The following is a 24,077-nucleotide window of genomic DNA, read 5'->3' on the forward strand; positions in this document are numbered from 1 at the left end:
GTCTCAGTTCCAAACCGTTGCTTGCATTAAAAGGTCCAAGCGACTAAAGTTCCCTAAACACAGAAAATGTGGCGGTCATGTGCTGCTCCTATCGTGGAGCTAGTTCTTCTTATTTTTTTCCTTGGAGATGTTTACTCCTTGATTTGCACACGGCGTCCGTCGAATACGGCCACGCCCAAGTCCCCCGTGGATGAAAATTACGTGATAAGCGTGTCGGGTAATCCGGAAACGTACATTCTCGGTCAGGAGTACAACGGTGAGCGGAGAGTTCAATGGCCTTGCGCTTGAACTTCGTGGGCCATTCATGATTGTTCAACTAGTGTTAGACATTCAGAGAGAAATCTGAAGGCTACCGACTAGATTTCGCAATGTTTTTTGTTTACTAAACAAAGTGCGGCACATGAATTCTTATCGGAGGCCCTTGCGAATTTGTTGAATTTCAAGGCCGCTGATAAGGGCCGCGCTTAGCTTATATGTAGTCTTGCTCAGAGTGTTGCTCAGATTCGTGTTTTTCTAAGTCTCCCTAAATGCATTCAATGGGCATCGGTACATCAGCTTTATTCTGGCTCTGGAGAACGAGAACGGAGATTACAACTACAATGATGATCTAGGACGATTTGAGCTAAGTGATACTATAGAAACCCGCTTTAGTCCAAATTGCATTAACATGGTGGAGAACACTAATACGAATCCAAAAACCCACATGCATCTTACCTGGGTGGCACCCACAAATCCCGAAAGTGGTTGCGTCCTGATACGGGCCACTGTTCTGCAGCATCGTGATGTATGGCACATGGACGATGGAGGATTAACTCGACGCATCTGCCCTGAGACCACGGACGATGTGGAAAGCCAACCGTCGGCACCTTCTGCGGAGGCCCCATGCTGTGCCTGCGACGAAGCGCGCTACGAGGTCAGTCTAAACGATCTTATGATACCAGTAATATCCGTCTCATCCATTTTTAAAGCTAATCTTCGAGGGCGTTTGGTCGCGAAATCTGCATCCAAGGGATTTTCCTGCTCGCAGCTGGGAAACACGATTCTGTGAGTTGGTTGGAGCGGCTCACAGCGCAGACTATCGTTTTTGGGAAGCCGGAGCCCTGGCCAACGAGGCTATGAAGCAATATGCAGAACACTGTAGTTCTCGACTGTTAGAGCGAGAGTTTAGCAACAATTTCAAGGTATTCTGAAGGATGACCAGCTGGCTGAATGTGAAGTTAATTAAAGTTATTTTAAAAGGATCAGAAGATACGTACCATAATCAAGGCTCGCGGTCCCTCATTTCCAAACATAAACAGCAAGACCTCAGCCTCTGTGAGGGTGGATCCGTTGCATCACATGATCTCTTTTGCCTCCAAGATTGAACCATCGCCAGACTGGATAGTGGGCATAAGTGGTTTGGAGCTTTGTCTGCGGAACTGCACCTGGTTAGACGAGAAGGTTATCCAGTTGTACCCTTGGGATGTAGGCACAGATGCGGGTCCCACCTATACGGTAGTTAATTATGAGTTTTCTTTTGATACAAAGTTTATTTTGTTCTGTCTTGCTAGTCACCCGATCAGCCGCAAGTTCCTCCGGATGTTATTAGACGCATGCGCTCCGACTTTCCCAATGATCCACGTTCGCCTTTCTATGATGAAAACGGAGATCCCATGAAGCCCATGGCCTATCTGACAATTAAGCGTCAGCGAATTTATGAGAGACGTTGTGCGGATGAAGATTGTAAGTGGACTACTGAATACCCTGTTCATTAACGACTTCTTCTTATATATCGCTTAGCCAATAATGATGCGGATGTTCCCAGAGAATGTCTTACACATCCCTGGTCGGGCTGGAGTGACTGCTCCTCAAAATGTGGCGCTGGGATGCAGTATAGGAGGCGGGTCTACAAACAACCGGAGCTAGCCAAGATCTATAACTGTAATGTTCCCCAATATGAAGAGCGCGAATGCGAGGGTGAGATGTGTGACCAGAACAGTATAATGAGGAACATAGACCCAGAGATCGACCCAGAATTAGACCCAGATCAAGGATTCGGTAGGAACGTTTATCAATCACCGCAGCAGGGTCGTGCTGAGTGTCAGCTGGGTTCCTGGAGCATTTGGGGTCCCTGCAGCGGCTCTTGCGGCAGTGGCTATGAGACGCGCCAGCGACAGTATCTCAATCCCCAATCGGAAGCCAAGTGTCAGAGTGTTCATCGCGCAAGACTTCAGGAATCGCGACCTTGCTCGGGCAGAGTATGTCTTGGAAATCTACCAGGGTCCTATAATGGCGATGAGGAGAATCCATATGGAGAAATATCCCCTGGGCGTGGTGGAAGCAACATGTATGCACCACAACCCGAGAGGGAGGCAGAATCTTTCGCGGACTACGATGAAGCTCGAGTAGATCAAAGTCGTGGGTTAGGAGGCTTTGAAGTCGGTAACCTGAAGGGCAGCAGTGGTTCCTGGGGACTCAATAGACCGTTAGAGCGTCAAACCAATCTTGGACGAAATGCACAGCCGTACCATAACCAACCGGCCAGACTGGAGCGCCCCTCTTGGCAGCGTCTCGATGATTCACGTTTGGAGAATATGGAGCGTAGTGCCTGGCAGACTTCAAGTTCCCAAGATGACCACATTCAGGAGCAGACGCCATGGCAGACAAATGCAGGAAACGTCGAAAAAGATAACTGGCGAGGACAAAGTCCTGCTAATTCCTATAAAAGAAAATATGGTGAAAGGTTTGACACTCCCGAAGAAGATTTACAGCGAGATCCATGGTCGAGGCAGAAAACCCACAGCCCCCAAGACTTGTATACCTCTGGAGGAGGCGGATTAGATACATCACTGGTAAACAAATGCTTCCAGATGCTACAAACTGAGCAGTCTCGATGCTTTAATCAAACAATTATTGGAAATTTTTGGTTCTACAACTTTTGTGCCGACGAATGCATGCTGTTCGCCACCGATACGTGCGATCGGAATGTTAATAAGTTCAGCCGATGGGAGGAGTGCCAAAAGTGCCGGCTCCCGGAGCTCTCATCATTGCAGCAGCAATATTCAGAATTACCAGAATGTCAGAACCTACGAGGGAGTTTGGAAGCAGATACAAGGTCCAGGGAAGAGAAACGCGGCAAGAACAGAAGACGAAATTACAACAATTATAGACAAAGTGGTAGAAATAAAGTAAATAATTATTAGTTCCGCGCCATAAATTCAAATTATAGTTATCGAAGTCAAGAACAGTGTGCCCAGTTTATTTATTTTAAGTTAGATGTATTTCAAAAGTAAAATAAAACATTTCTGTGCTTTGTGTATGTTAGCTAAGCTTATTTTAATCACATTGCATTTGATACCAGCTTATTTGTATTTAATGTGTAGCTTCCTCCACGTACATAACCTTGAAATATTAAAGAAATTTGCGCCACCTCAAGATGTGCACGGTAGCCTTAACAGCTGGTATAAGCCAACTTTGTACCAAAAAAAATAAAATAATTGTTTTAATTTTCATATTTTTTTTATAAGTTTCAAACTAAGCAATAAATACAACTTTACTTAATAGTTCCATAAATCCCATAAAATGTATAAGTTTTTAAAGCTAAATAAAACCTGACAACTCTGCGTCAAGAAATATAAAACATTGCACAAGCACAACGTTGAAGATTATTGTTACAATTATTTAAACAAAATTAAAAAACAAAAAAAATGCAGCTGCATCGTTTTTCATTTGTTATAAGCACCATGTTGCGAGTGCAACACTCGTCTGTTGCCTTCCAACAGCAACAACTACGGAACTTATCTCTTCAGTGGTATTTAGCCCAAAACCACCGACCGGCAAGCGGTATAAACAAACCGGGTGACCACAAACCCAAGACACCGGCACAGAAGATCACCCTCATCCAGAATCAAGCGATTAGCATAACCACATTGGAGGAGGCACAAAAGCTGGCCAAGCGGAGAGAACTGCACCTGTTACGTTTGGAGCAGACAGATGCGAAGACTGGACGCCCTATGTTTAAGTAGGTAACGTTAGAGAACCTTAAATATTTAAATAAAGACTATGTATAATTTACAGATTGGTGACGTCAGCCGAAATGTTGGCCGATGACACTCCCACACCCAAGTCTTCCAACGAAAAAAGTCACAAAAAATCGGAGAAATCTTTGACTATTGGGGCACGCATTACCGAGCATGACCTTTCCTCTAGACTCAAAAACATAACCAAATGGCTGGGAAAGCGCCACGAAGTACGCATCCTGATTCAAGGCAGTTCGAGTGGATCAGATGAAGGCAGCGCCGAACGCATCGTGAAGGCCATCGAACAAGCCATTAAGGAGCCCGAGATTATCGGAAAAATAGTACAGAAACGCAGCAAAGCATCCCTAATTAAGTTTAACATTGTTCCAGTGACTTCGCAGGTTTCAGCCATCCCAAATATAGTTCAACCATGACAACTAGTGCCTTTGTCTCGGATTAACCCGGATCATTGCACATTTCATCATAATTTTGCCATAAATCTGGGCTCTGCTCTGCGATACTCTACCATGTCAAACGAAGAAAAGGACCCCCATCGAGAAGCTGCTGTAGTAGCAGGTGCATCATTGCTCTTTATATTGTTTGCAAAATATTTTTACTGGCACAGAACTTTTATCCAATATGTTGAAAAAGAAGATCTTGACATCAAAATTAAAAATGAACTAGAAATTAAACCTTAAGTATATTTATTGTTGAAATACTAAATAAAAAACAGCGAAATACCTTTTTAGTTTCTTATTTATTTCGTAGATTTTATAGATTTGTATCAACTGACTTGTATATTTGCCATTTTGGTTAATTGGCATTTTGTTTATACTTTTTTTTATAGTTTTACAAATGGTAAGCACACAGACAATAAAATATTACACTGTTTCCTCTAATTTAAAAGCAGATCCAATCAACTAAAGTTTTCTATTACATACAATAGCAAGTAAAGCTGTTTTTGGTTTCAACGAAATTATTAACGTATGTATTTTTGAGTTCAAAACGAAGAGACAAAATGGATATATGTATGGACGTATGGAAGGTAAGAATTTAAAGTTATTTCGAAGGTTCGCATTATCAGAATCTTATGCACAACAATATACGATTGCAGCAGGGAATGGCTTAGATGTAACTTAATAAAACAGAGCTCAAATTGTAATTAAAATAATACATAAATAAAGCAAAGCAGCATTAATAATACGGCACAAGGAACATTTTGTCACAGATGACCAAAATAAATAATAACCGATAAATAGTTTAGTTTAAAACTAAATTACCAACTCAATACACTTTAAAACCTCAATAAATTAATAAATTAGAAAAAAATAGGGAAATGTTAAAAGACGATAACAAATCAGTTAAAAAGAACTCACGCTATGTCGTTACACTGATAAGCCTCTTTTTTTCCACAGAACCGTAAAACATGTGACATCCGATTTAGCCGAAATTTAGTAAACGGAATTGTTCATTTTCTCAAAGAATTTTGGAATGAAATATGCACTAAATAAATTAACTACAATAAATGCCAAAGCGTGTGAGCTACGGTGTCACTGCTATTGATTTTTAAGATTTGCGTTTTGCAGATTACTGACCTAGACACGTTGAATCTCAAAGAGCTTAACCTCCGTGTCATACCAGATGGCCGGCTCAACATTGCGCAGATAGATCACCCCCCAGATGTAGGTCCGGAACCAGGCCGTGGTCCCCGCATTGGCCTGGTACTTCCGGATTAGAATCGGATGCGGAACGGGTAATAACCCGACCAGGGTGCCGTGCTGCAGAAACTTGAGAATCTCCGACTCGTCGGTTAAGCCCTTGTCGATGCAGATTTTCTCCACCTGGGGCACTAGCACTTGGAGAAGTCGCATAATCGTCTGCAAAGGTAGCTTCGAGCGCCACGAAACGATCCATTCGGGTGTGGGTGCCCACCTTTCTCCTTCGCCGGGCACCATGCGAATGCTTCCGCGATGGGCCACCGATAAACGTGACTGTTCTATAGGTGACTTGCGATCACCAGTTGGCGTGGACGCTGAGGACCGGTCATAAGGAACAATGTCAGTCGATTCTTCATCCTGGGGCTTGTCATTCGGATGGGCTTGCTCCCTTTCTGTCATTTGCCCTATCCCTGGAGTGTCTAGTAACGATGTTTTCAACGTTCCCGGCTCAGCTGGCTGGGCCGTAAGCACATCCGCTTGAATTTCACCCGTCTGAGACCGATCATGGGACTCCGTTTCGGATTCGAGGTCTTCCTCAGCCTTGGCCTCCTCATTTACCACTTCTTCTTCCTCCTCTTCGTCATCCTCTTCGTTGTACTCCTCCGTCACGTGAGCCGAAGGCAGTTCCTGTGACACTGCTGCCGTCCTCCTTTGCGGTACTCTTGGTAAATTAAACTTCCCGCCTGTTTTCCGGCCACTGAGGCACTTGGCTATCCCGGCCATGTCGGTTGGGAGATTCGCCATGGCATGGAACACATGACGTTTGCGTATAATGGTGTAGACTAGATTCGAGTTCCCATCAAATTGGTACTGTATAATGTTGTTAAAGATCTCCAGCAAGAAGAAGACTAAGTGGTGATTGCTAGGTGCCGAAAGTAGAAACCAAGGAGTACTGAAAGCCTCAAGCAGGTGCAGTAGCTTTACGCTGGCTACCATCGATAGGGTTTTCAAATAAGGTGAAACGTTTACTAGAATGGTGAGTAGGCAGTCAAAAAGTGGTTGCAAGCGCTGATGCCCCGTGGCAATGATTTTGTGAAAAACGGTTATCAGTAAGTCTGCATGAGTACCGGTAAAGACGGGTATATCCATCGGCACTGTAGCAGAGTAGGCTTTGTTCAAACGGACACCAAAGTTGCGCTCCCCTGTGAACAAATTTTTTGGTTATTAAATCTTAATAAATAAAATCTTCAAATGTCAGATTCTTACCAGACAAAAGCAGTAATATAAACACTCCAATATGCATGAGGCCTACTCGAGACTGATCAGCTCGGGAATAGTTCAGATGATACAATATAGGGATTAGTATATCCAAAACATCCGAGCTTTTCAGAACAAAATATAGAAACTTTTTGTTATAGTCGCAAATTTTCCAAAACAATATTAACAGTTCCTGGTGGCAATGCAACCTTTTCGTCGAGTTGGGCAAGTAGTTTTGAACCAAAGGGTTATTTAGTAGCCTCGTGATACCCTTAAGCACAAAATGAAAGTCCTCGTCTCGATGCACACGCGACAAATAGTTTATGAACAAATTATCACCGCAATTTCCTTCGTCGTAGGAAGCTTGGCCTGCATGGGTTAGTTGTTGCTGCACGACCATGTCGTGATCAAGAGTCACGATAAGCAGTTGAAGGCAGGCCTCTACCAACGGCTCCGTGGTATCCGCAAAAATCAGGTGATTGTAGGGCACTCCGAATCCCACCGGATCATACGAACAGACTGTATTTAGAAACGAGGTGAACAAAGGTAGGGCATGCCGGTTGTCCGCCGAGGTAAAATACGCTATCCATTTGTTGGGCTCTTCAGATTGCTGAGGTGAACGGTACATAGGTTCTGAGAAACAAGTCAGTAGGAGCTTCAGGAGCTCAGTGCGCCGACGCTCCATGTAGGCGTTGTGTGGTGGTGACTGAGCGAATCCCACGCCTGCCTCCCAAATATATTCGCAGCTATCGATGTTGGCCAGCTCCTCAGCCTTTTCCGGACCGGTGCGTCTGGTAGCTGTGACAGTAAAATCCGGACAGAAGAGGAGATCGCAGGTGGCATTCAACAGCGACTGAGCCAAAGGCATTGTCTTTTCCTGTGACGGCAAACTGCTCCAGAAAAAATCGCGCCACTTTTCGTCCTCAAATATGTAAGGCAGGCATCGGATCAGCAGGCGAACGCAGTTTAGCACACATTGCTGTTCTGCCTGTGTGCGGCAACTACTATCCACCGCCTGGGCGAGCTTCTCCACCGCTTTGTAGCAGAGCGTGGCCATGTTTGCCGGATTCTCGTTTCGAATCTGTCTTATCTCATTGGAAGTGACTAAAGCGAAAACATCCTCCAGTGTCGTTTGGTGGCCCTGCCAGAACTGCTCCCAGAACTGCTCGTCACTGGGATCGATCTTCTGATTCTTCTGCGTCAGCTGCACAATCGCTTTGCGAAAGTTCAACTTGGAGTCCGTGTTTCCCATATTGTTTGCCTTGTGACCTCCTCTGGTATTGCTGAGTCCCTCAATTCCACCTGCCCGTGCTCGGTTTCCTCAATGCTAGTATTCGTAGTAGTCTGAAATATATTTTTTTCAGCAATAAATACTCTTTCGGAAGATTAGAAAATTGGAAAATCCAAAAGTTCGCCTACGCACTACAGCTGTCAACCAATCGCTAATGTGTGACCGTTGCATTCCAATAAGAATATGGTAGTTCCCGTTAGCCAGCTATGATTTCTAATTGGTATCGTATTCTTATAACGATAGTTGTTTAAATTACTAAGAAAATTAAGGAAACCATCGAGGAACGCTACTATAAAAAGACAAAAAACATATATTTATTAATCTTTTTTTTATTGTTATCATTGCTTACTAATTAATTTAAATTACGCAAAAAATTGGCGTAAGTAGTTTTGTTTTGGCTAGGGTTAAAATATATTTTTTATTATAGAACAAAAGTTATGTTTCAAAACCATATCGATATATTGCATCAAGTTGGCATCCCTGGAGGTCATCGATTTGTGCGTTCTATCGGGCACACAAGAACACAAAAACGGAACGACACGTAAACGTCACCAAAAATTAGCAAACAAATTCTTTATTCATTACGATTATTGAAACATGTGCTACTAAAAACGAGCCTAGATTCGTTGGAGGCATCGCGGAACAGTGGTTGCGACTCTGTGAAAACTTGGGTGTGTGGCAACTGGAAAAACATATGCGAAGGCCGAGAAAAAGAAGTGAAGAGGAGCAGCCCCACAGCAATTTGGCATAGCGAATTTCTTTGGTGGAAGCCGTTGAAGAGCCGTAGGAACAGACCCGGAGTCAGACGCAATGTCGCTGCCGGGCAATGGAATCTACGTGGTGCGGGGTGAAATGGCCACCCTGATGACGGCCATGCGACGTGGAACCCGCTGGAATGCGACCGCATACGTGGTAACTAGAACTTCTAACGATGAACCATGCATAAAAACTAATTATCTTTCTTCACAGAACGAGGAGAAGGACTCTTTGTTGAAGCTGTTCCTTGACCTCAAGCAGGAACTTAACAGAGTAGAGGACTTGCGACTAATTGATGCTCAGGTATTCCTGGCTCCCTTTTTAGAAGTGATTCGAACGGCAGACACCACAGGGCCATTGACTAGTCTAGCCTTGGCCTCGGTTAATAAGTTCTTGTCCTATGGTCTCATTGGTGAGTTCACTTGTTTTAAGACACTTCCAACTCTCTAAAGTGTATTTATTTTTAGATCCCACCACTCCGAACCTTTCCGATATTGTGGAGCGCATTGCTGACGCCGTTACCCATGCCCGTTTCATGGGAACAGATCAGTCTTCGGACAGTGTAACCTTTATGCGGGTAATTGAGGTACTGCACACACTCATTCGAAGTCCCGAAGGTGCTGCTCTGAGCAATGACACCATGTGTGATGTTATGCTCAGCTGCTTCAAGATCTGTTTTGAAACCAGGCTAAGTGAAATGTTACGGCGGTCAGCCGAGCAGTCGCTTAAAGATATGGTCCTGCTTTTCTTTATGAGACTCCCTCAGTTTACAGAGGAGCGTAGCGACGCAGTTCTCCAAAAAAGATTCACAATCTTAGATGCGGCCAGTGGAGCTGCGCAGGAGAGGCAAAAGCGCAAGGTGCCGCAAGCCTCTGTTCAAGCTCCCCCAAGGAAATCCTCATCAGTAGAAGAGCCGCCACAGACCCCACAACCCGTCAGTAACCTAACTGTGCCTGGCCATCTAAAGGCTCCGATATTGGCTACCACTCCCGCTAGTCCAGCTGGCACTATTCTCGACATGCAGGGAAAAATCACCCAAACGCCAACCACTACAGCAAGTGCTGGAGCAGGCTCAGAGGAATCTGAGACCACAGATGCACCAGCCATTCAAGTAGAGCATGCAGATTCGGAACAGTTGACAGAAGCAGAGCCCGGAGAGTCGACAAGTTTGCTTACCGAGACTAGCAGCAGTGAATACATAAATTCGGTGGGTGTGCGATTTACACAACAATCTAGCGAGCATGACACTGCTTCCCTTTCGCCCTATGGCTTACCGTTTATCCGGGAGCTTTTCCGTTTTCTAACCATCCTGTGCAACCCACTGGACAAGCAAAATACTGACAGTATGATGCACACTGGTCTGAGTCTGCTCACTGTAGCTTTCGAAGTTGCTGCTGACAATATTGGAAAGTACGAGGGTTTGCTGGAATTAGTAAAAGACGATTTGTGCAGGAATTTAATCTCGGTAAGATGTGAATAGTTCCTAGTCCGATTATTATTAAGTCTTTCCTTAAACAGCTTCTAAGCTCAGAGCGTCTGAGTATCTTTGCGGCCGATTTGCAGCTTTGTTTTCTGCTCTTTGAGTCCCTGCGAGGTCATTTAAAGTTCCAGCTGGAGGCCTACCTCAAGAAGCTCAGCGAAATTATTGCAAGCGACAATCCGAAGACTCCGTACGAGATGCGTGAATTAGCACTCGACAATCTGCTGCAGCTTTGGCGTATTCCTGGTTTTGTCACTGAGCTTTATATCAACTATGATTGCGATTTATATTGCACCGATATGTTTGAGAGCCTCACGAATCTGCTAAGCAAGTATACACTGTCGGCTACCAATGCCGTATACAGCACGCACATCATCTCGATGGATACGCTGATAAGTGTTATTGATAGCATTGAGCGTAATTGTGTGGCGTCTAAAAGTAGCGGAGTTAACAAGGAATTCCCACAAGAAAGTACCCCAACATCTGGTGGCAGTCGTCACTCACGGCACAACAGTGGACTAGAGGGCATAGTCATTGATTCCGGAGGCAGCGCAATAACGGAGGAACCAGTCGAAAATATCGCCAGCTTTATAAATAGCAGCTCGCAACGCTTGCGTCTTCAATCCGTAGGTGATGCTTTGGGCATAACCTCCGAGCAGCTGGCCAATGTTAAACAAAAGAAGAGATTGCTGTCGCAGGGCACCGAGCGGTTTAATAATCGCCCAGAGAAGGGCATACAGTATCTGCAGGAACACGGCATCCTAAACGCCGATTTGGATCCCATGCAAGTAGCCCTGTTTTTACGCGAAAATCCCGGCCTAGACAAGAAGATGATTGGGGAGTACATCTCGAAAAAGAAAAACGTGGACTCCAAAATCTTGATTAACTTTGTAGACTCGTTTGATTTCACTGGCCTTCGAGTGGATCAAGCATTGCGTCTCTACTTGGAAACCTTTCGATTGCCAGGAGAGGCACCTTTGATATTTTTAGTTTTGGAACATTTCTCCGATCACTGGCATGTAAGTATAATAAAAATAATCGATTTAACCACTTTGTTTATATTTAATTAATACTTTTTAGTTACAAAACAAAGAACCGTTTGCCAATGTAGACGCCGCCTTTCGTTTGGCGTACGCCATCATCATGTTAAACATGGACCAGCATAACTCAAATGCCAAACGCCTAAATGTACCAATGACGCTGGAGGACTTTACAAAGAATTTGCGCGGCCTGAATGGAGGGAATGATTTTGATCAAGAAATGCTGACTCAAGTCTTCAACGCCATAAAGTATAATGAAATATAATACGTGATGAAATATATTTTTAAAGTGAAAAATATTTTTAGGAACGAAGAGATCGTAATGCCGGCAGAGCAAACTGGTCTGGTGCGAGAAAACTACTTGTGGAAGGTGCTGCTTCGACGAGGAGACACCCATGATGGGCACTTCCACTACGTCCATGATGCTTCCTACGACGTAGAAATCTTCAACATTGTGTGGGGCGCTTCGCTTAGCGCACTTAGCTTTATGTTTGACAAAAGCACTGAATCCGGATACCAGAAGACACTGGCGGGTAAGTAAAACTAAAATAGTTATGGATATTCCTACTAAAATGTATCTTTGTGTTAGGTTTCAGTAAATCCGCGGCCATTTCGGCACATTATAATTTACATGCGGACTTTGATGCTCTGGTTTTGACCCTCTGCAAGTTCACCACGCTGCTGAGCAGCGTTGAGCAGAACGAGGTGGCCCCGGCGAACAATGAAATCCAGCAGGCGGTGAACTTTGGATTAAATGATAAAGCTCAGGCTGCAATTAAAACTGTGTTCCTGTTGGTTCACGATTATGGCGATTGTCTGCGAGAGAGTTGGAAACATATCCTTGACCTATTTCTGCAGCTTTTCCGTTTAAAACTCCTGCCCAAGTCGCTAATTGAAGTGGAAGATTTCTGCGAGGCAAATGGAAAGGCTTTGTTGATTTTGGAAAAACCGCGTGAAAAGCAGGAATCTGGATTGTTCTCCAGCCTTTACTCGTTTATCAGCTCTGAGGGGCAGCGAGAGCCCAACTATGAGGAGCAGGACTACATTAAGCACGGCCGAAAGTGCATCAAGGAATGTCAGCTAGACCAAATGCTGCAGGAGTCCAAATTTGTGCAGCTGGAGTCTTTACAGGAACTGATTAAGTGTGTTCTGGGACTGATTAAGGCGCCTCAGGGTCACAAATCAATTGGATTACCATATGCTGAAGATCAGACCGTCTTCTGGATGGAATTCCTTGTTAAGATTGTGGTGCACAATCGAGATCGCATGATTCCCCTGTGGCCTGCTGTTCGAGACCAAATGTACCTGCTCCTCATGGGCAGTGCTTCCTGTGGCTACGACTACTTGCTAAATCGCTGCATTGTAGCTGTGCTCAAGCTGGCCATCTATTTAATGCGCAACGAGGAGTTGTGTCCGATTGTGCTTCAGTCACTTAAGATGATGTTGATGCTGAAGCCTGCTCTACTACTTCGCATATCGAAGCAGATATCTATTGGAGTTTACGAACTGCTTAAGACGTCGGCTCAGAATATTCACTCAGAGCAGGATTGGCAAATCATATTTAACCTTCTGGAATGCGTTGGGGCGGGAGCTGTTCCCCCCAGCTACGATGATGCACAGCTGCCTCTGCCGCTCAACGGTTGTACAAAGTCAGATGGTGCCCTTAGTGGCGAGGAAGACACATCACCTGCTCCAGAACGTGGCTATACATCCGATTCGGAGTTAACAAAGACTTCCGGTACACCTGCAGCCTCGAGCCCTAGTGCTGAAAACTGGATTTTGGTGAGCAACAAGGATAGCGAACTTACTACGGCATCCAGGTAAGATTACACTTTTATTCAGTATAATCCGGTATACTATAGACCTGGTTTTTTTTTTGCTTAGACCACAATCGCCACCCAGCTCTAGCGGTCCTCCAATCAGCACGCTTGTCTACAATTGCCAGCTTTTGGATCACGCCCCATTTGCTCTTTTCAAGTGCTGGGATTCTCTGGCTTTCATCGTCCGGAGTGTGGCCCATATCACGCCCTACAACTTCGAGGCATGCGTGCGTTGCATTCGCATTTTTGTAGAGGCTTGTCGTGACGGAGGAATCCGTCAACGCCGAAAACTTGAAGCGGCTGGAAAGCAGAGAACTTCGAAGAAGCGCATCGATCGTAAGCTCGGCATGGCCCCCTCTTCATCTAGCAGTAATCTTACCCTGCTATCTGGCGATCTGGCTGACAACTTAGGAAATGTAAATGCGGCGGAACAAGAGGAGCTAGCTCAGCGCTATGAGCAGCTGTCCATACAGTTACTAGATTTGATGTACACACTGTACACGCGAACTGCTCAGATATTCCGTTGGTGGGCGGAGGAGGGCTGCACTGTGCCCCAGTCAGCAGCTTTGTGGGCACCAGGCTGGTGTCCCCTGCTCCAAGGCATTGCAAGATTAGCCATGGATAGGCGGCGGGAGGTGCGAACACATGCCATCTCCTGTCTGCAGCAACGGGCGTTGCTGGTTCATGATTTGCAGACGCTATCTGGCACGGAATGGTGTTCCTGCTTTCATCAGGTGCTGTTCCCACTGCTAAACGAACTGTTGCCAGAAAGCAGCGCCTCCATCCAACTTGATTCTGCATTACTCGAAGAGTCACGGATACGCACCGCGACCATCATGTCGAAAGTGTTTCTGCAACACCTTACCACGCTCATCGAACTCGGAAACACCTTCAACGAACTGTGGTTGGACATTCTGGACTACATTGAGCGCTTTATGAAAGTCGGATCTGATACGCTGTCGGAACAGATGCAGGAAATCTTGAAAAACATGTTACTGGTGATGCACTCGGTGCGGGTGTTTCACAATCAAGACGGAAGTCTACACCAGGCCCTGTGGGAGCTTACCTGGCGGCGTATTGGAGAATTTCTGCCCAACCTAAAGGAGGAACTTTTCCGTGATGAAGGTTCGTTTAGCGGCAGTTGAAAAATCCGCTTAACCACTGACCCTGTCACCAGATTTCATTTCCCCAGCGATCTCGCTGGAGTTCACCCAGATTAGATATTCCAAGCAGACGCAGTCATTGCCGCTCATTAATCATGGACTCAAGCTTTCCCCTACGGGCACGACGAAAAGTGAATGCGTTCTTAGAGAGCCTGCCAAGCAGCGCAAGAAACCCTGGGCCAAGCTTAGGTCCAAGCTTAAGGTGCTCAAGCATTTCGGCAGCAAGAATTGATCAATCCTTTGCACCTCCCATTCACAATTGCATTCTTTTATTTATATATATTTTTGTAAAAATTAAATAGTTACCCAACCCATAATCACATGCTCCATCTTGCAGGAAAACGAGCTCAGACCCTAACAAACCCAGCGGCCATTGCTGCTGTTGCTTTCAACCCACAGCAGGAAGTTCCCTCAGTGGCCATCTTGCCCAGCCCGGTGCAACAGCAGACGCCGGTTTTAGCTAACGAGTTGGTAGTGAGTGCAGATACCTCAGGAAGGGCCACACCCTCTTCGGTGTCGCCGGTGGAATCACCAAGGCGGAGTATTATCTTGCAACCTCCCATGGCGGAGGCATTGCAGCAAGCACCCAGTTTCATATTTGCTCAGGTAGGACGAAAATAATCAAATGAAATACAGTTACTATAAATATTTATATATCTCCAGCCTATGATTGTGCCGCCACAACCACCGGCGACCACGGAGACGCAGTCAAGTGCACTGCTGCCTGATTTGGTAAATGAGGCTTCAGCTGCTACTGTGCAGGCCGGCCCTTCTTCTCCTGTTCTTAGCCCACACCCAGAAGAGCAGCCAGTTGCTATTGTCCAGCAAACGAATATTGTAACTACCAACAATACGTACAACAGTTACGCCATAGAGTTGCCTGCGACACCGGAAGTCACTGCCGAGCAGTTGGACCAACAGCAGCAACAGCAATCGCTCTACCAGCAGTACTATCAGCAGTATCAAGCTCAGCAGCTTCAGTTGCAACAGCAGCAGCAACAACAATTGCAACAACAGCAACAGTTGTCAGCTCCCTCTAGCGATCCTGCCAATAATGTGCCAATCAGCCATCTTCTGGCTGGAAATGCTTACCCATCGCTGTCAAAAATGCCCCAGCCATCCATTGTGCACAGCTTTGCACCAGTTTACGAGACCCCGGCGGTGGTCAGTGGGGCAGCGCCAACAGCCGATATATACCAAGAATACGTTCAGAATCCGTATAACCTTACGCTGCAACAGAACCTTCAGCAGAATCCCCAGCAGCAACAGTCCCAGACCCCAGCCAACTACTTTAACGTAAGCGTAGATCCCAGCAACATCCCGCCGGGATCGGAGCTTCTCTATGGCCAGCAGTGACGCATTGAGAAGGACTAAAGGAGCAAGAAAATTTCAAGTCACCTGACCGGATTATTTTATGTCTTGTTTTGTAGTCCATGGGTTATATTCTTAGTTAATAATATAAAATGGTGTCAATTTGTTTATTGTTATTTATGCCTTCTCCCTCAACTATTAAGAAATGTGGAAGTACATTCCCGGCCGAGTCTTTTATGCTATGAACTATATTAAAAAATCTGTATGCAATTTTGAGAACCCCCTATAAGCTTTAGTAACGAAAATAGTTTAATTTATAATAAATATATAAGTATATCTTCTGTATGTTATAAAAAGAGGCAACTGTAAATAATCAAAGTTATAAATATATCAAACAAATTATGCACATATGTAATAAATAATTTGTGTTTTATTTCAGAATTCTTGGCGCGAGATCAGAGATTAAACTTGACTGTCAAAATATGCAAAAAATAAGAAAATTAAAAGAATAAAAAAAAGAACCGGACTCCGTGACAATGTTTGTTCCAACATTGCCGTGACCAGGATTCGAACCTGGGTTACCACGGCCACAACGTGGGGTCCTAACCACTAGACGATCACGGCTACGTCCGGCTGTTGAGGGACGCCTTCTCTGAACCCAGGTCGTCACCTAACGGTCTTCTTTACCAACAGTATTATACTCTGTAAATTATTTAAAATATTTGTTTTTAGTTTTTTTTGATAAGAAAGAACTTTGATAACAATTGATCTTTTAAGAATTCCAGCCTTATCAGAAACCTAGGCAGATTATAATTAGTTTTTAGTGAAATTTTTTTTAAATAAGCCAGGTTAAGATAACAGAAATATTAAATACATATGTGCGTAAAAATAATATTTAGAATAAATATTCATTGTCTCATTTTTAAAGTCTTTGTCGTATGTGTACATATAAACAAAAAAAAATATTAAAATTAACTAAATAAAATAATGTATAAAAAAAAAGAAACCCAACTCCGTGACAATGTTTGTTTCAACATTGCCGTGACCAGGATTCGAACCTGGGTTACCACGGCCACAACGTGGGGTCCTAACCACTAGACGATCACGGCTACGTTGGGTTGTTGACTTGGGCTGGCCAAATGACGCATTTAAAAGAAAATCAAAAATATAGTGAAAACTTCCACAAAGTAATCTTGGCACTTCAAGTGGATAATCAATTTTTTTATAAAGGCATTTAGATATTTAAATTTTAAAAATATTGTTAGATTATTTTATCTATTGTATTTATTGAGCTACAATACTGTTTTTATGTTTTTTTGAGATAGCTACATTATTTATATAAAATATTCTGGTGTATGAATGTATATGCATTAACAACAATAACTGGTTTCAATAATTGGTAATTGCCTTTCACTGGCTGTTTTTTTCCTTTCACTTTGTTCGTAACCTAATATTCTTTAAATTTCCTAAACTTGCTTTTAAAGTACATAATTTTATATGTATGTACATTAGTAATATATTAATATGCTTTGTTTACAAGAAAGAAAGAACAAGAAACTAAATTGGTTTAATTTCTTCTTGAACTTGTATACAACAAAAACAATATTTTATGAAATATTGCATACATATATAGCTAGATTTTAAAATTTTTTTGTGTAAATTTGTTTAATTTTACGCATATATGACTAAATTTGTAATATTTGAGTAATGTACTTAAACTCTTTGTAAATGTTTTGCCAATATTTATATTTATTTATTTTATTATATTTATTACAAATTTTATATTAAAATTTACATTTAAAATTTATTACAAATTTTAACTAATAAATAAAATATAAGAACAAAACAAGCCAGGGTTGGATAATAGAAATTCTAAATATGTCCATAAAAATAATAATTCAAATGATTATTCTTTCTGTGCATTTTATATTTATGTAAATATAAACAAACAAAATATTAAATCAAACAAATAAAATAATTTTATAACAAAAAGAAACCCAACTCCGTGACAATGTTTGTTTCAACATTGCCGTGACCAGGATTCGAACCTGGGTTACCACGGCCACAACGTGGGGTCCTAACCACTAGACGATCACGGCTACGTCGGGTTGTTGATTTAGACTGGCGAGAATCCAAACTTATGCTACAGCTCAAACGCGTATGGAAAATATTGTTGAAAAATTAGTATCATAATTATATTTTCATATTTTATAAGCAGCTAATGCATTTTAAAATCAATATATTAATTATACACCTTAAAACCTTTTATAATTTTATGACCCACAGGTGGCGCCACTATTTAACATTGGTGTGACCAGTATTTCGAAAAATAAAAACGAAGGAATTGTCAGTATTTCTGGAAGGGAGAGGGGCGCTTACCATATGACAACAATGGATGAATATAATTCGATTGAAATACTTTCTGACGACGAGGATTTGCCAAGCGATTCTGATGAAGCCGAGGACATGGATCCAAGTCGTTGTGTAACACCACTGTCGACCGCTAAGGCAGAAATCACCCCTAAATCCAGAAAAACTCTACTTAATAACGATCAAGTACAATCAGGAAGTACAATCAATCTTATGGGCCCGGACTCTTCGTTTTCGCCAGCTTCCTCTGACAAAACGGCCAGCTCCTCCAGCACAGCAGTAGATAACCGGTCCGGACGCCACCGAGCCAGGAAGAGCCAGCATCAGACATTGCGGATGAGTCCCACCGACTGTCAGTTCGAGACAGAAGGCGCACCGCCGCCAACCAAGCAGCTGGTGCTTGAAAAGGATTCTGCTGCATCGTCAAAAGGAAAAACAAATCAGTTCTTCGCCAATTTTGTAAACAGCGCCGAAATGCAGGATCTAATCAAAACTATTGCCAATGAGCGGGTGCGCTGCAACTTTCTATTGGCTACATATCAACTACCTGACATGAATTTTGCTCTTAATACAAGTATGAATACACTCCGATTCCAGTTGAAAGAACGCCTCAAGCAGCGCCAGGACAGAGCTAAGGTCAGTCCATGTCCTACAGCAGCAGCAACCTCTGCCGCTTCAAAGACCAACATGAAAGGTATTGTTCGAGCTCGACAGCCCCAATAGTAATTTAAGTTATGTAAGACATAGATAAAAATGAAATGTAGTAAATATTTGGTAAGTTTAAATAAATTAAACAAGAAAAAGCAAGAATTTAGTAAGTTTTGTATTTACATTTTTTACAATGTCAAATTCGTATTGTGGGCTGTGGTTTGCTCCGCACGCTTTTTAAAAGTGACATTTGGCCAACTGTAAATAGCAACCCGACGTAGCCGTGATCGTCTAGTGGTTAGGACCCCACGTTGTGGCCGTGGTAACCCAGGTTCGAATCCTGGTCACGGCAATGTTGAAACAAACATTGTCACGGAGTCTGGGTTTTTTTTCTTTTTTTCTTTTTTTATTTATTCATTTTATTTTGTATATGTAATAGAAGTGTTTTTCTTATTAAATGCATTATTATTAAGGAGAATAAAAAAGGAACAACAGTTCCTTAAAAACTCATAAACTTAATTTATATGTTTGTTTGTTGGTTTTTAGGCTTACAATTTTTCTTTTATTCTTCTAATTAGAATGTTTATAAATTCATAACTTTATTTAAAATTATTTGGCTTGTATTCTATTACGTTATATCAAAACATTATTAATGAAGTACAAGTTGTACAGTTTCTAAACTACTATTAGGAATATACATTACACATTACATACATTTGGATTATATTCTATATTCTACACTTCTATGAAATATAATCGCACCTTTTCCATTTGTATTTAATATTGATCAATTTAATTCCTATGTCTAAGCTTTCGTGCGATAAATAGATTTAAATGGTTTAACGTTTAAACGAAAATAAAGTGAATGTTGAATGCACAAACAACTTCTTAGCTTTTTTAATTAATGTTGACCGTTAGGGGAGCACCTAGGCTCGGAGACGGTCACTTTCAACAGCCAGACACAGCCGTGATCGTCTAGTGGTTAGGACCCCACGTTGTGGCCGTGGTAACCCAGGTTCGAATCCTGGTCACGGCAATGTTGAAACCAACATTGTCACGGAGTCTGGCTTCCTTTTTAATTTTTTTTTTTTATATCAATATCTCATATATTTTTAGTTCAATTGTTTTCAATTCTATAAATACTTGCACAACAAGTATTTGGCTATTTTTGGAAATACAAATCTACACTTTCGGCCCCTTCTACTATGGAGTTCAAAACATCCAGCGCAGACACAGATAATGCGGATAACTTCCATAGCCGTGCAGAAAAGATGCAGGAAAATGTGTCAAAATTCTATGCAACCATTAACGACATTTCTAGGAACATGCGAAAGGATGATTGGGCGTACCTTCAGCGGCATCCAGAGATTAGAGCCATTATTCGAGTTATAGTGAGCGAGGCCGTTAAGGAGAAACCTGAAAATATATATTTCTTTGCGGCAGAGCTATTTCAGTGCGAAAACGAGAAAAAATTGGTTGATTTGGTAATATGATTTGGTAACCTCTTTAATAAATATCATAAGTACTTCTAATATTGTGGTTATTTCAGATCAATAAGCAACTCCAATGGGTCAACGAACAACTGAGAGGAGGGGCTTGGAACCCGGCAGATGGAATTTTCAATTTTCCCGAATCTAGCGAATCTGAAGTTGAGCATAAATGTCCAACTAAGCCGATGCCCGGAATGTTCATTAAAGACGAACCTGATTTAGTATGTCCGGAAAATTTTAGACCTAAATGTAATTAGTTTAAACTTCAGATAAAACTATATATTATGCAATCGTAAATCGGACGTTGTTTGGTAGTTAAGGACTGAGTATAATTGAAACAGCTTTTGGTTACCACATGAATTCCATAAATTTCAAAAAATATTTTGTCTCAGGATTTTCATGCAGAACGGTGGAGAATCGATCTAGAAATCATTTTAGGTCCTCCGCTTGAGAATCGGATATGAATAGGAGAAGCCACCACCGTGGACTTGAAATGTGTAGGGAAAAACACATTTTCAAGGGGTTCCATCAAGAAAAATGGACAAAAAATCGGAAAAATATTTTATCTCATGATTTTGATGCAGAAGAATGAAGCATCGATCTAGAAATCGTTTAAGGTACTCCGCTTGAGAATCATATAAGAATTGGGGAAGATATAGCCATCACCGTGGACCCTATAGGGGAAAAACACATTTTCAAGGGGATCCATCAAGAAAAATGGACAAAAAATCGAAAAAAATATTTTTTCTCAGGATTTTGATGCAGAATGGTGGAAAATCGATCTAGAAAGAATCGTTTAAGGTACTCCGCTTGAGAATCGGATAAGAATTGGGGAAGATATAGCTATCACCGTGGACAATATGGGGGAAAAACACATTTTCAAGGGGATCCATCAAGAAAAATGGACAAAAAATTGAAAAAATATTTTGTCTCAGGATTTTGATGCAGAATGGTGGCGAATCGATCTAGAAATCGTTTAAGGTACTCCGCTTGAAAATCCGATAAGAATTGGGGAAGATACAGCCATCACCGTGGGCCCTATAGGAAAAAAGCCCATTTCAAAGGTTTCCATCAAGAAAAATGGACAAAAAATCGAAAAAATATTTTGTCTCAGGATTTTGATGCAGAATGGTGGAGAATCGATCTAGAAATCGTTTAAGGTACTCCGCTTGCGAATCATATAAGAATTGGGGAACATATAGCCATCACCGTGGACCCTATAGGGGAAAAACACATTTTCAAGGGGATCCATCAAGAAAAATGGACAAAAAATCGAAAAAATATTTTTTCTCAGGATTTTGATGCAGAATGGTGGAAAATCGATCTAGAAAGAATCGTTTAAGGTACTCCGCTTGAGAATCGGATAAGAATTGGGGAAGATATAGCTATCACCGTGGACCCTATAGGGGAAAAACACATTTTCAAGGGGTTCCATCAAGAAAAATGGACAAAAAATCGGAAAAATATTTTATCTCATGATTTTGATGCAGAAGAATGAAGCATCGATCTAGAAATCGTTTAAGGTACTCCGCTTGAGAATCATATAAGAATTGGGGAAGATATAGCCATCACCGTGGACCCTATAGGGGAAAAACACATTTTCAAGGGGATCCATCAAGAAAAATGGACAAAAAATCGACAAAAAAATATTTTTTCTCAGGATTTTGATGCAGAATGGTGGAAAATCGATCTAGAAAGAATCGTTTAAGGTACTCCGCTTGAGAATCGGATAAGAATTGGGGAAGATATAGCTATCACCGTGGACCCTATGGGGGAAAAACACATTTTCAAGGGGATCCATCAAGAAAAATGGACAAAAAATCGAAAAAATATTTTGTCTCAGGATTTTGATGCAGAATGGTGGCGAATCGATCTAGAAATCGTTTAAGGTACTCCGCTTGAAAATCCGATAAGAATTGGGGAAGATACAGCCATCACCGTGGGCCCTATAGGAAAAAAGCCCATTTCAAAGGTTTCCATCAAGAAAAATGGACAAAAAATCGAAAAAATATTTTGTCTCAGGATTTTGATGCAGAATGGTGGAGAATCGATCTAGAAATCGTTTAAGGTACTCCGCTTGCGAATCATATAAGAATTGGGGAACATATAGCCATCACCGTGGACCCTATAGGGGAAAAACACATTTTCAAGGGGATCCATCAAGAAAAATGGACAAAAAATCGAAAAAATATTTTTTCTCAGGATTTTGATGCAGAATGGTGGAAAATCGATCTAGAAAGAATCGTTTAAGGTACTCCGCTTGAGAATCGGATAAGAATTGGGGAAGATATAGCTATCACCGTGGACCCTATAGGGGAAAAACACATTTTCAAGGGGATCCATCAAGAAAAATGGACAAAAAATCTAAAAAATATTTTGTCTCAGGATTTTGATGCAGAATGGTGGAGAATCGATCTAGAAATCGTTTAAGGTACTCCGCTTGAGAATCATATAAGAATTGGGGAAGATATAGCCATCACCGTGGACCCTATAGGGGAAAAACACATTTTCAAGGGGATCCATCAAGAAAAATGGACAAAAAATCGAAAAAATATTTTTTCTCAGGATTTTGATGCAGAATGGTGGAAAATCGATCTAGAAAGAATCGTTTAAGGTACTCCGCTTGAGAATCGGATAAGAATTGGGGAAGATATAGCTATCATTGTGGACCCTATAGGGGAAAAACACATTTTCAAGGGGATCCATCAAGAAAAATGGACAAAAAATCTAAAAAATATTTTGTCTCAGGATTTTGATGCAGAATGGTGGAGAATCGATCTAGAAATCGTTTAAGGTACTCCGCTTGAGAATCATATAAGAATTGGGGAAGATATAGCCATCACCGTGGACCCTATAGGGGAAAAACACATTTTCAAGGGGATCCATCAAGAAAAATGGACAAAAAATCGAAAAAATATTTTTTCTCAGGATTTTGATGCAGAATGGTGGAAAATCGATCTAGAAAGAATCGTTTAAGGTACTCCGCTTGAGAATAGGATAAGAATTGGGGAAGAATAGGATAAGAATTGGGGAAGATATATATAGATAATCTGCATCAGGATTTTGATGCAGAATGGTGGAGAATCGATCTAGAAATCGTTTAAGGTACTCCGCTTGAGAATCATATAAGAATTGGGGAAGATATAGCCATCACCGTGGACCCTATAGGGGAAAAACACATTTTCAAGGGGATCCATCAAGAAAAATGGACAAAAAATCGAAAAAATATTTTTTCTCAGGATTTTGATGCAGAATGGTGGAAAATCGATCTAGAAAGAATCGTTTAAGGTACTCCGCTTGAGAATAGGATAAGAATTGGGGAAGATATAGCTATCACCGTGGACCCTATAGGGGAAAAACACATTTTCAAGGGGATCCATCAAGAAAAATGGACAAAAAATCGAAAAAATATTTTGTCTCAGGATTTTGATGCAGAATGGTGGCGAATCGATCTAGAAATATTTAAGGTACTCCGCTTAAAAATCCTATAAGAATTAGGGAAGATACAGCCATCACCGTGGGCCCTATAGGAAAAAAGCCCATTTCAAAGGTTTCCATCAAGAAAAATGGACAAAAAATCGAAAAAATATTTTGTCTCAGGATTTTGATGCAGAATGGTGGAGAATCGATCTAGAAATCGTTTAAGGTACTCCGCTTGAGAATCATATAAGAATTGGGGAAGATATAGCCATCACCGTGGACCCTATAGGGGAAAAACACATTTTCAAGGGGATCCATCAAGAAAAATGGACAAAAAATCGAAAAAATATTTTTTCTCAGGATTTTGATGCAGAA

General features: G+C 41.9%; 6 protein-coding genes and 5 non-coding genes across 16 annotated transcripts; 7 read left to right on the forward strand and 4 right to left on the reverse strand.

Moving 5' to 3' along the window:
* Window positions 1–21: 21 nt before the first annotated feature.
* Window positions 22–3,319, forward strand: LOC108119012 (spondin-1). Its single transcript, XM_017231973.3, has 6 exons — window positions 22–256; window positions 519–913; window positions 969–1,181; window positions 1,240–1,494; window positions 1,551–1,722; window positions 1,780–3,319. The coding sequence occupies exons 1-6, from the start codon at window positions 67–69 to the stop codon at window positions 3,180–3,182; spliced, it is 2,628 nt and encodes an 875-aa protein (XP_017087462.3). The 5' UTR covers window positions 22–66; the 3' UTR covers window positions 3,183–3,319.
* Window positions 3,320–3,371: 52 nt separating this feature from the next.
* On the forward strand, window positions 3,372–4,743 carry mIF3 (mitochondrial translation initiation factor 3). 2 transcript variants are annotated; one of them, XM_070278661.1, is made up of 3 exons: window positions 3,372–4,000; window positions 4,057–4,339; window positions 4,400–4,743. In XM_070278661.1, exons 1-3 carry the CDS (start codon window positions 3,687–3,689, stop codon window positions 4,430–4,432), a joined length of 630 nt encoding a protein of 209 aa, XP_070134762.1. In that variant the 5' UTR covers window positions 3,372–3,686; the 3' UTR covers window positions 4,433–4,743. The 2 variants fall into 2 exon arrangements, with proteins under 2 accessions (XP_070134762.1, XP_017087465.1); XM_017231976.3 differs by having other exon boundaries at window positions 3,459–4,000; window positions 4,057–4,743.
* LOC108119013 (protein HID1) lies at window positions 4,737–8,484 on the reverse strand. 2 transcript variants are annotated; one of them, XM_017231974.3, is made up of 3 exons: window positions 8,337–8,484; window positions 6,923–8,257; window positions 4,737–6,858 (listed from the first exon to the last, which is right to left on the reverse strand). In XM_017231974.3, the coding sequence occupies exons 2-3, from the start codon at window positions 8,163–8,165 to the stop codon at window positions 5,594–5,596; spliced, it is 2,508 nt and encodes an 835-aa protein (XP_017087463.3). In that variant the 5' UTR covers window positions 8,166–8,257; window positions 8,337–8,484; the 3' UTR covers window positions 4,737–5,593. The 2 variants fall into 2 exon arrangements, with proteins under 2 accessions (XP_017087463.3, XP_070134761.1); XM_070278660.1 differs by having other exon boundaries at window positions 6,923–8,364.
* Window positions 8,485–8,695: 211 nt separating this feature from the next.
* Window positions 8,696–16,179, forward strand: garz (Sec7 domain-containing protein garz). Of its 4 annotated transcripts, none has more exons than XM_070278658.1 (10): window positions 8,696–9,116; window positions 9,174–9,372; window positions 9,413–10,425; window positions 10,479–11,459; window positions 11,521–11,729; window positions 11,787–12,013; window positions 12,070–13,300; window positions 13,365–14,425; window positions 14,801–15,069; window positions 15,127–16,179. In XM_070278658.1, exons 1-10 carry the CDS (start codon window positions 9,015–9,017, stop codon window positions 15,817–15,819), a joined length of 5,985 nt encoding a protein of 1,994 aa, XP_070134759.1. In that variant the 5' UTR covers window positions 8,696–9,014; the 3' UTR covers window positions 15,820–16,179. The 4 variants fall into 4 exon arrangements, with proteins under 4 accessions (XP_070134759.1, XP_017087467.2, XP_070134760.1 ...); XM_017231978.3 differs by having other exon boundaries at window positions 9,428–10,425; window positions 15,127–16,178; XM_070278659.1 differs by lacking the exons at window positions 14,801–15,069; window positions 15,127–16,179 and adding an exon at window positions 14,478–14,780.
* A 147-nt stretch (window positions 16,180–16,326) lies between these two features.
* Window positions 16,327–16,398, reverse strand: TRNAH-GUG (transfer RNA histidin (anticodon GUG)). Its single transcript has one exon. It is a non-coding gene; the product is annotated as a tRNA-His (tRNA).
* A 413-nt stretch (window positions 16,399–16,811) lies between these two features.
* Window positions 16,812–16,883, reverse strand: TRNAH-GUG (transfer RNA histidin (anticodon GUG)). Its single transcript has one exon. It is a non-coding gene; the product is annotated as a tRNA-His (tRNA).
* A 918-nt stretch (window positions 16,884–17,801) lies between these two features.
* On the reverse strand, window positions 17,802–17,873 carry TRNAH-GUG (transfer RNA histidin (anticodon GUG)). Its single transcript has one exon. It is a non-coding gene; the product is annotated as a tRNA-His (tRNA).
* A 263-nt stretch (window positions 17,874–18,136) lies between these two features.
* On the forward strand, window positions 18,137–18,937 carry LOC108119010 (uncharacterized). The gene has a single exon (XM_017231971.3). The coding sequence runs from the start codon at window positions 18,157–18,159 to the stop codon at window positions 18,865–18,867; it is 711 nt and encodes a 236-aa protein (XP_017087460.2). The 5' UTR covers window positions 18,137–18,156; the 3' UTR covers window positions 18,868–18,937.
* Window positions 18,938–19,072: 135 nt separating this feature from the next.
* Window positions 19,073–19,144, forward strand: TRNAH-GUG (transfer RNA histidin (anticodon GUG)). Its single transcript has one exon. It is a non-coding gene; the product is annotated as a tRNA-His (tRNA).
* Window positions 19,145–19,756: 612 nt separating this feature from the next.
* TRNAH-GUG (transfer RNA histidin (anticodon GUG)) lies at window positions 19,757–19,828 on the forward strand. The gene has a single exon. It is a non-coding gene; the product is annotated as a tRNA-His (tRNA).
* Window positions 19,829–19,901: 73 nt separating this feature from the next.
* Window positions 19,902–20,579, forward strand: LOC108119011 (uncharacterized). The gene is made up of 2 exons (XM_017231972.3): window positions 19,902–20,276; window positions 20,342–20,579. Exons 1-2 carry the CDS (start codon window positions 19,998–20,000, stop codon window positions 20,537–20,539), a joined length of 477 nt encoding a protein of 158 aa, XP_017087461.2. The 5' UTR covers window positions 19,902–19,997; the 3' UTR covers window positions 20,540–20,579.
* The last annotated feature ends 3,498 nt before the right edge of the window (window positions 20,580–24,077 follow it).

The sequence above is a fragment of the Drosophila bipectinata genome, chromosome 2R (assembly GCF_030179905.1).
Source record: "Drosophila bipectinata strain 14024-0381.07 chromosome 2R, DbipHiC1v2, whole genome shotgun sequence".
In the NCBI taxonomy this organism is placed as follows: Eukaryota; Metazoa; Arthropoda; class Insecta; order Diptera; family Drosophilidae; genus Drosophila; species Drosophila bipectinata.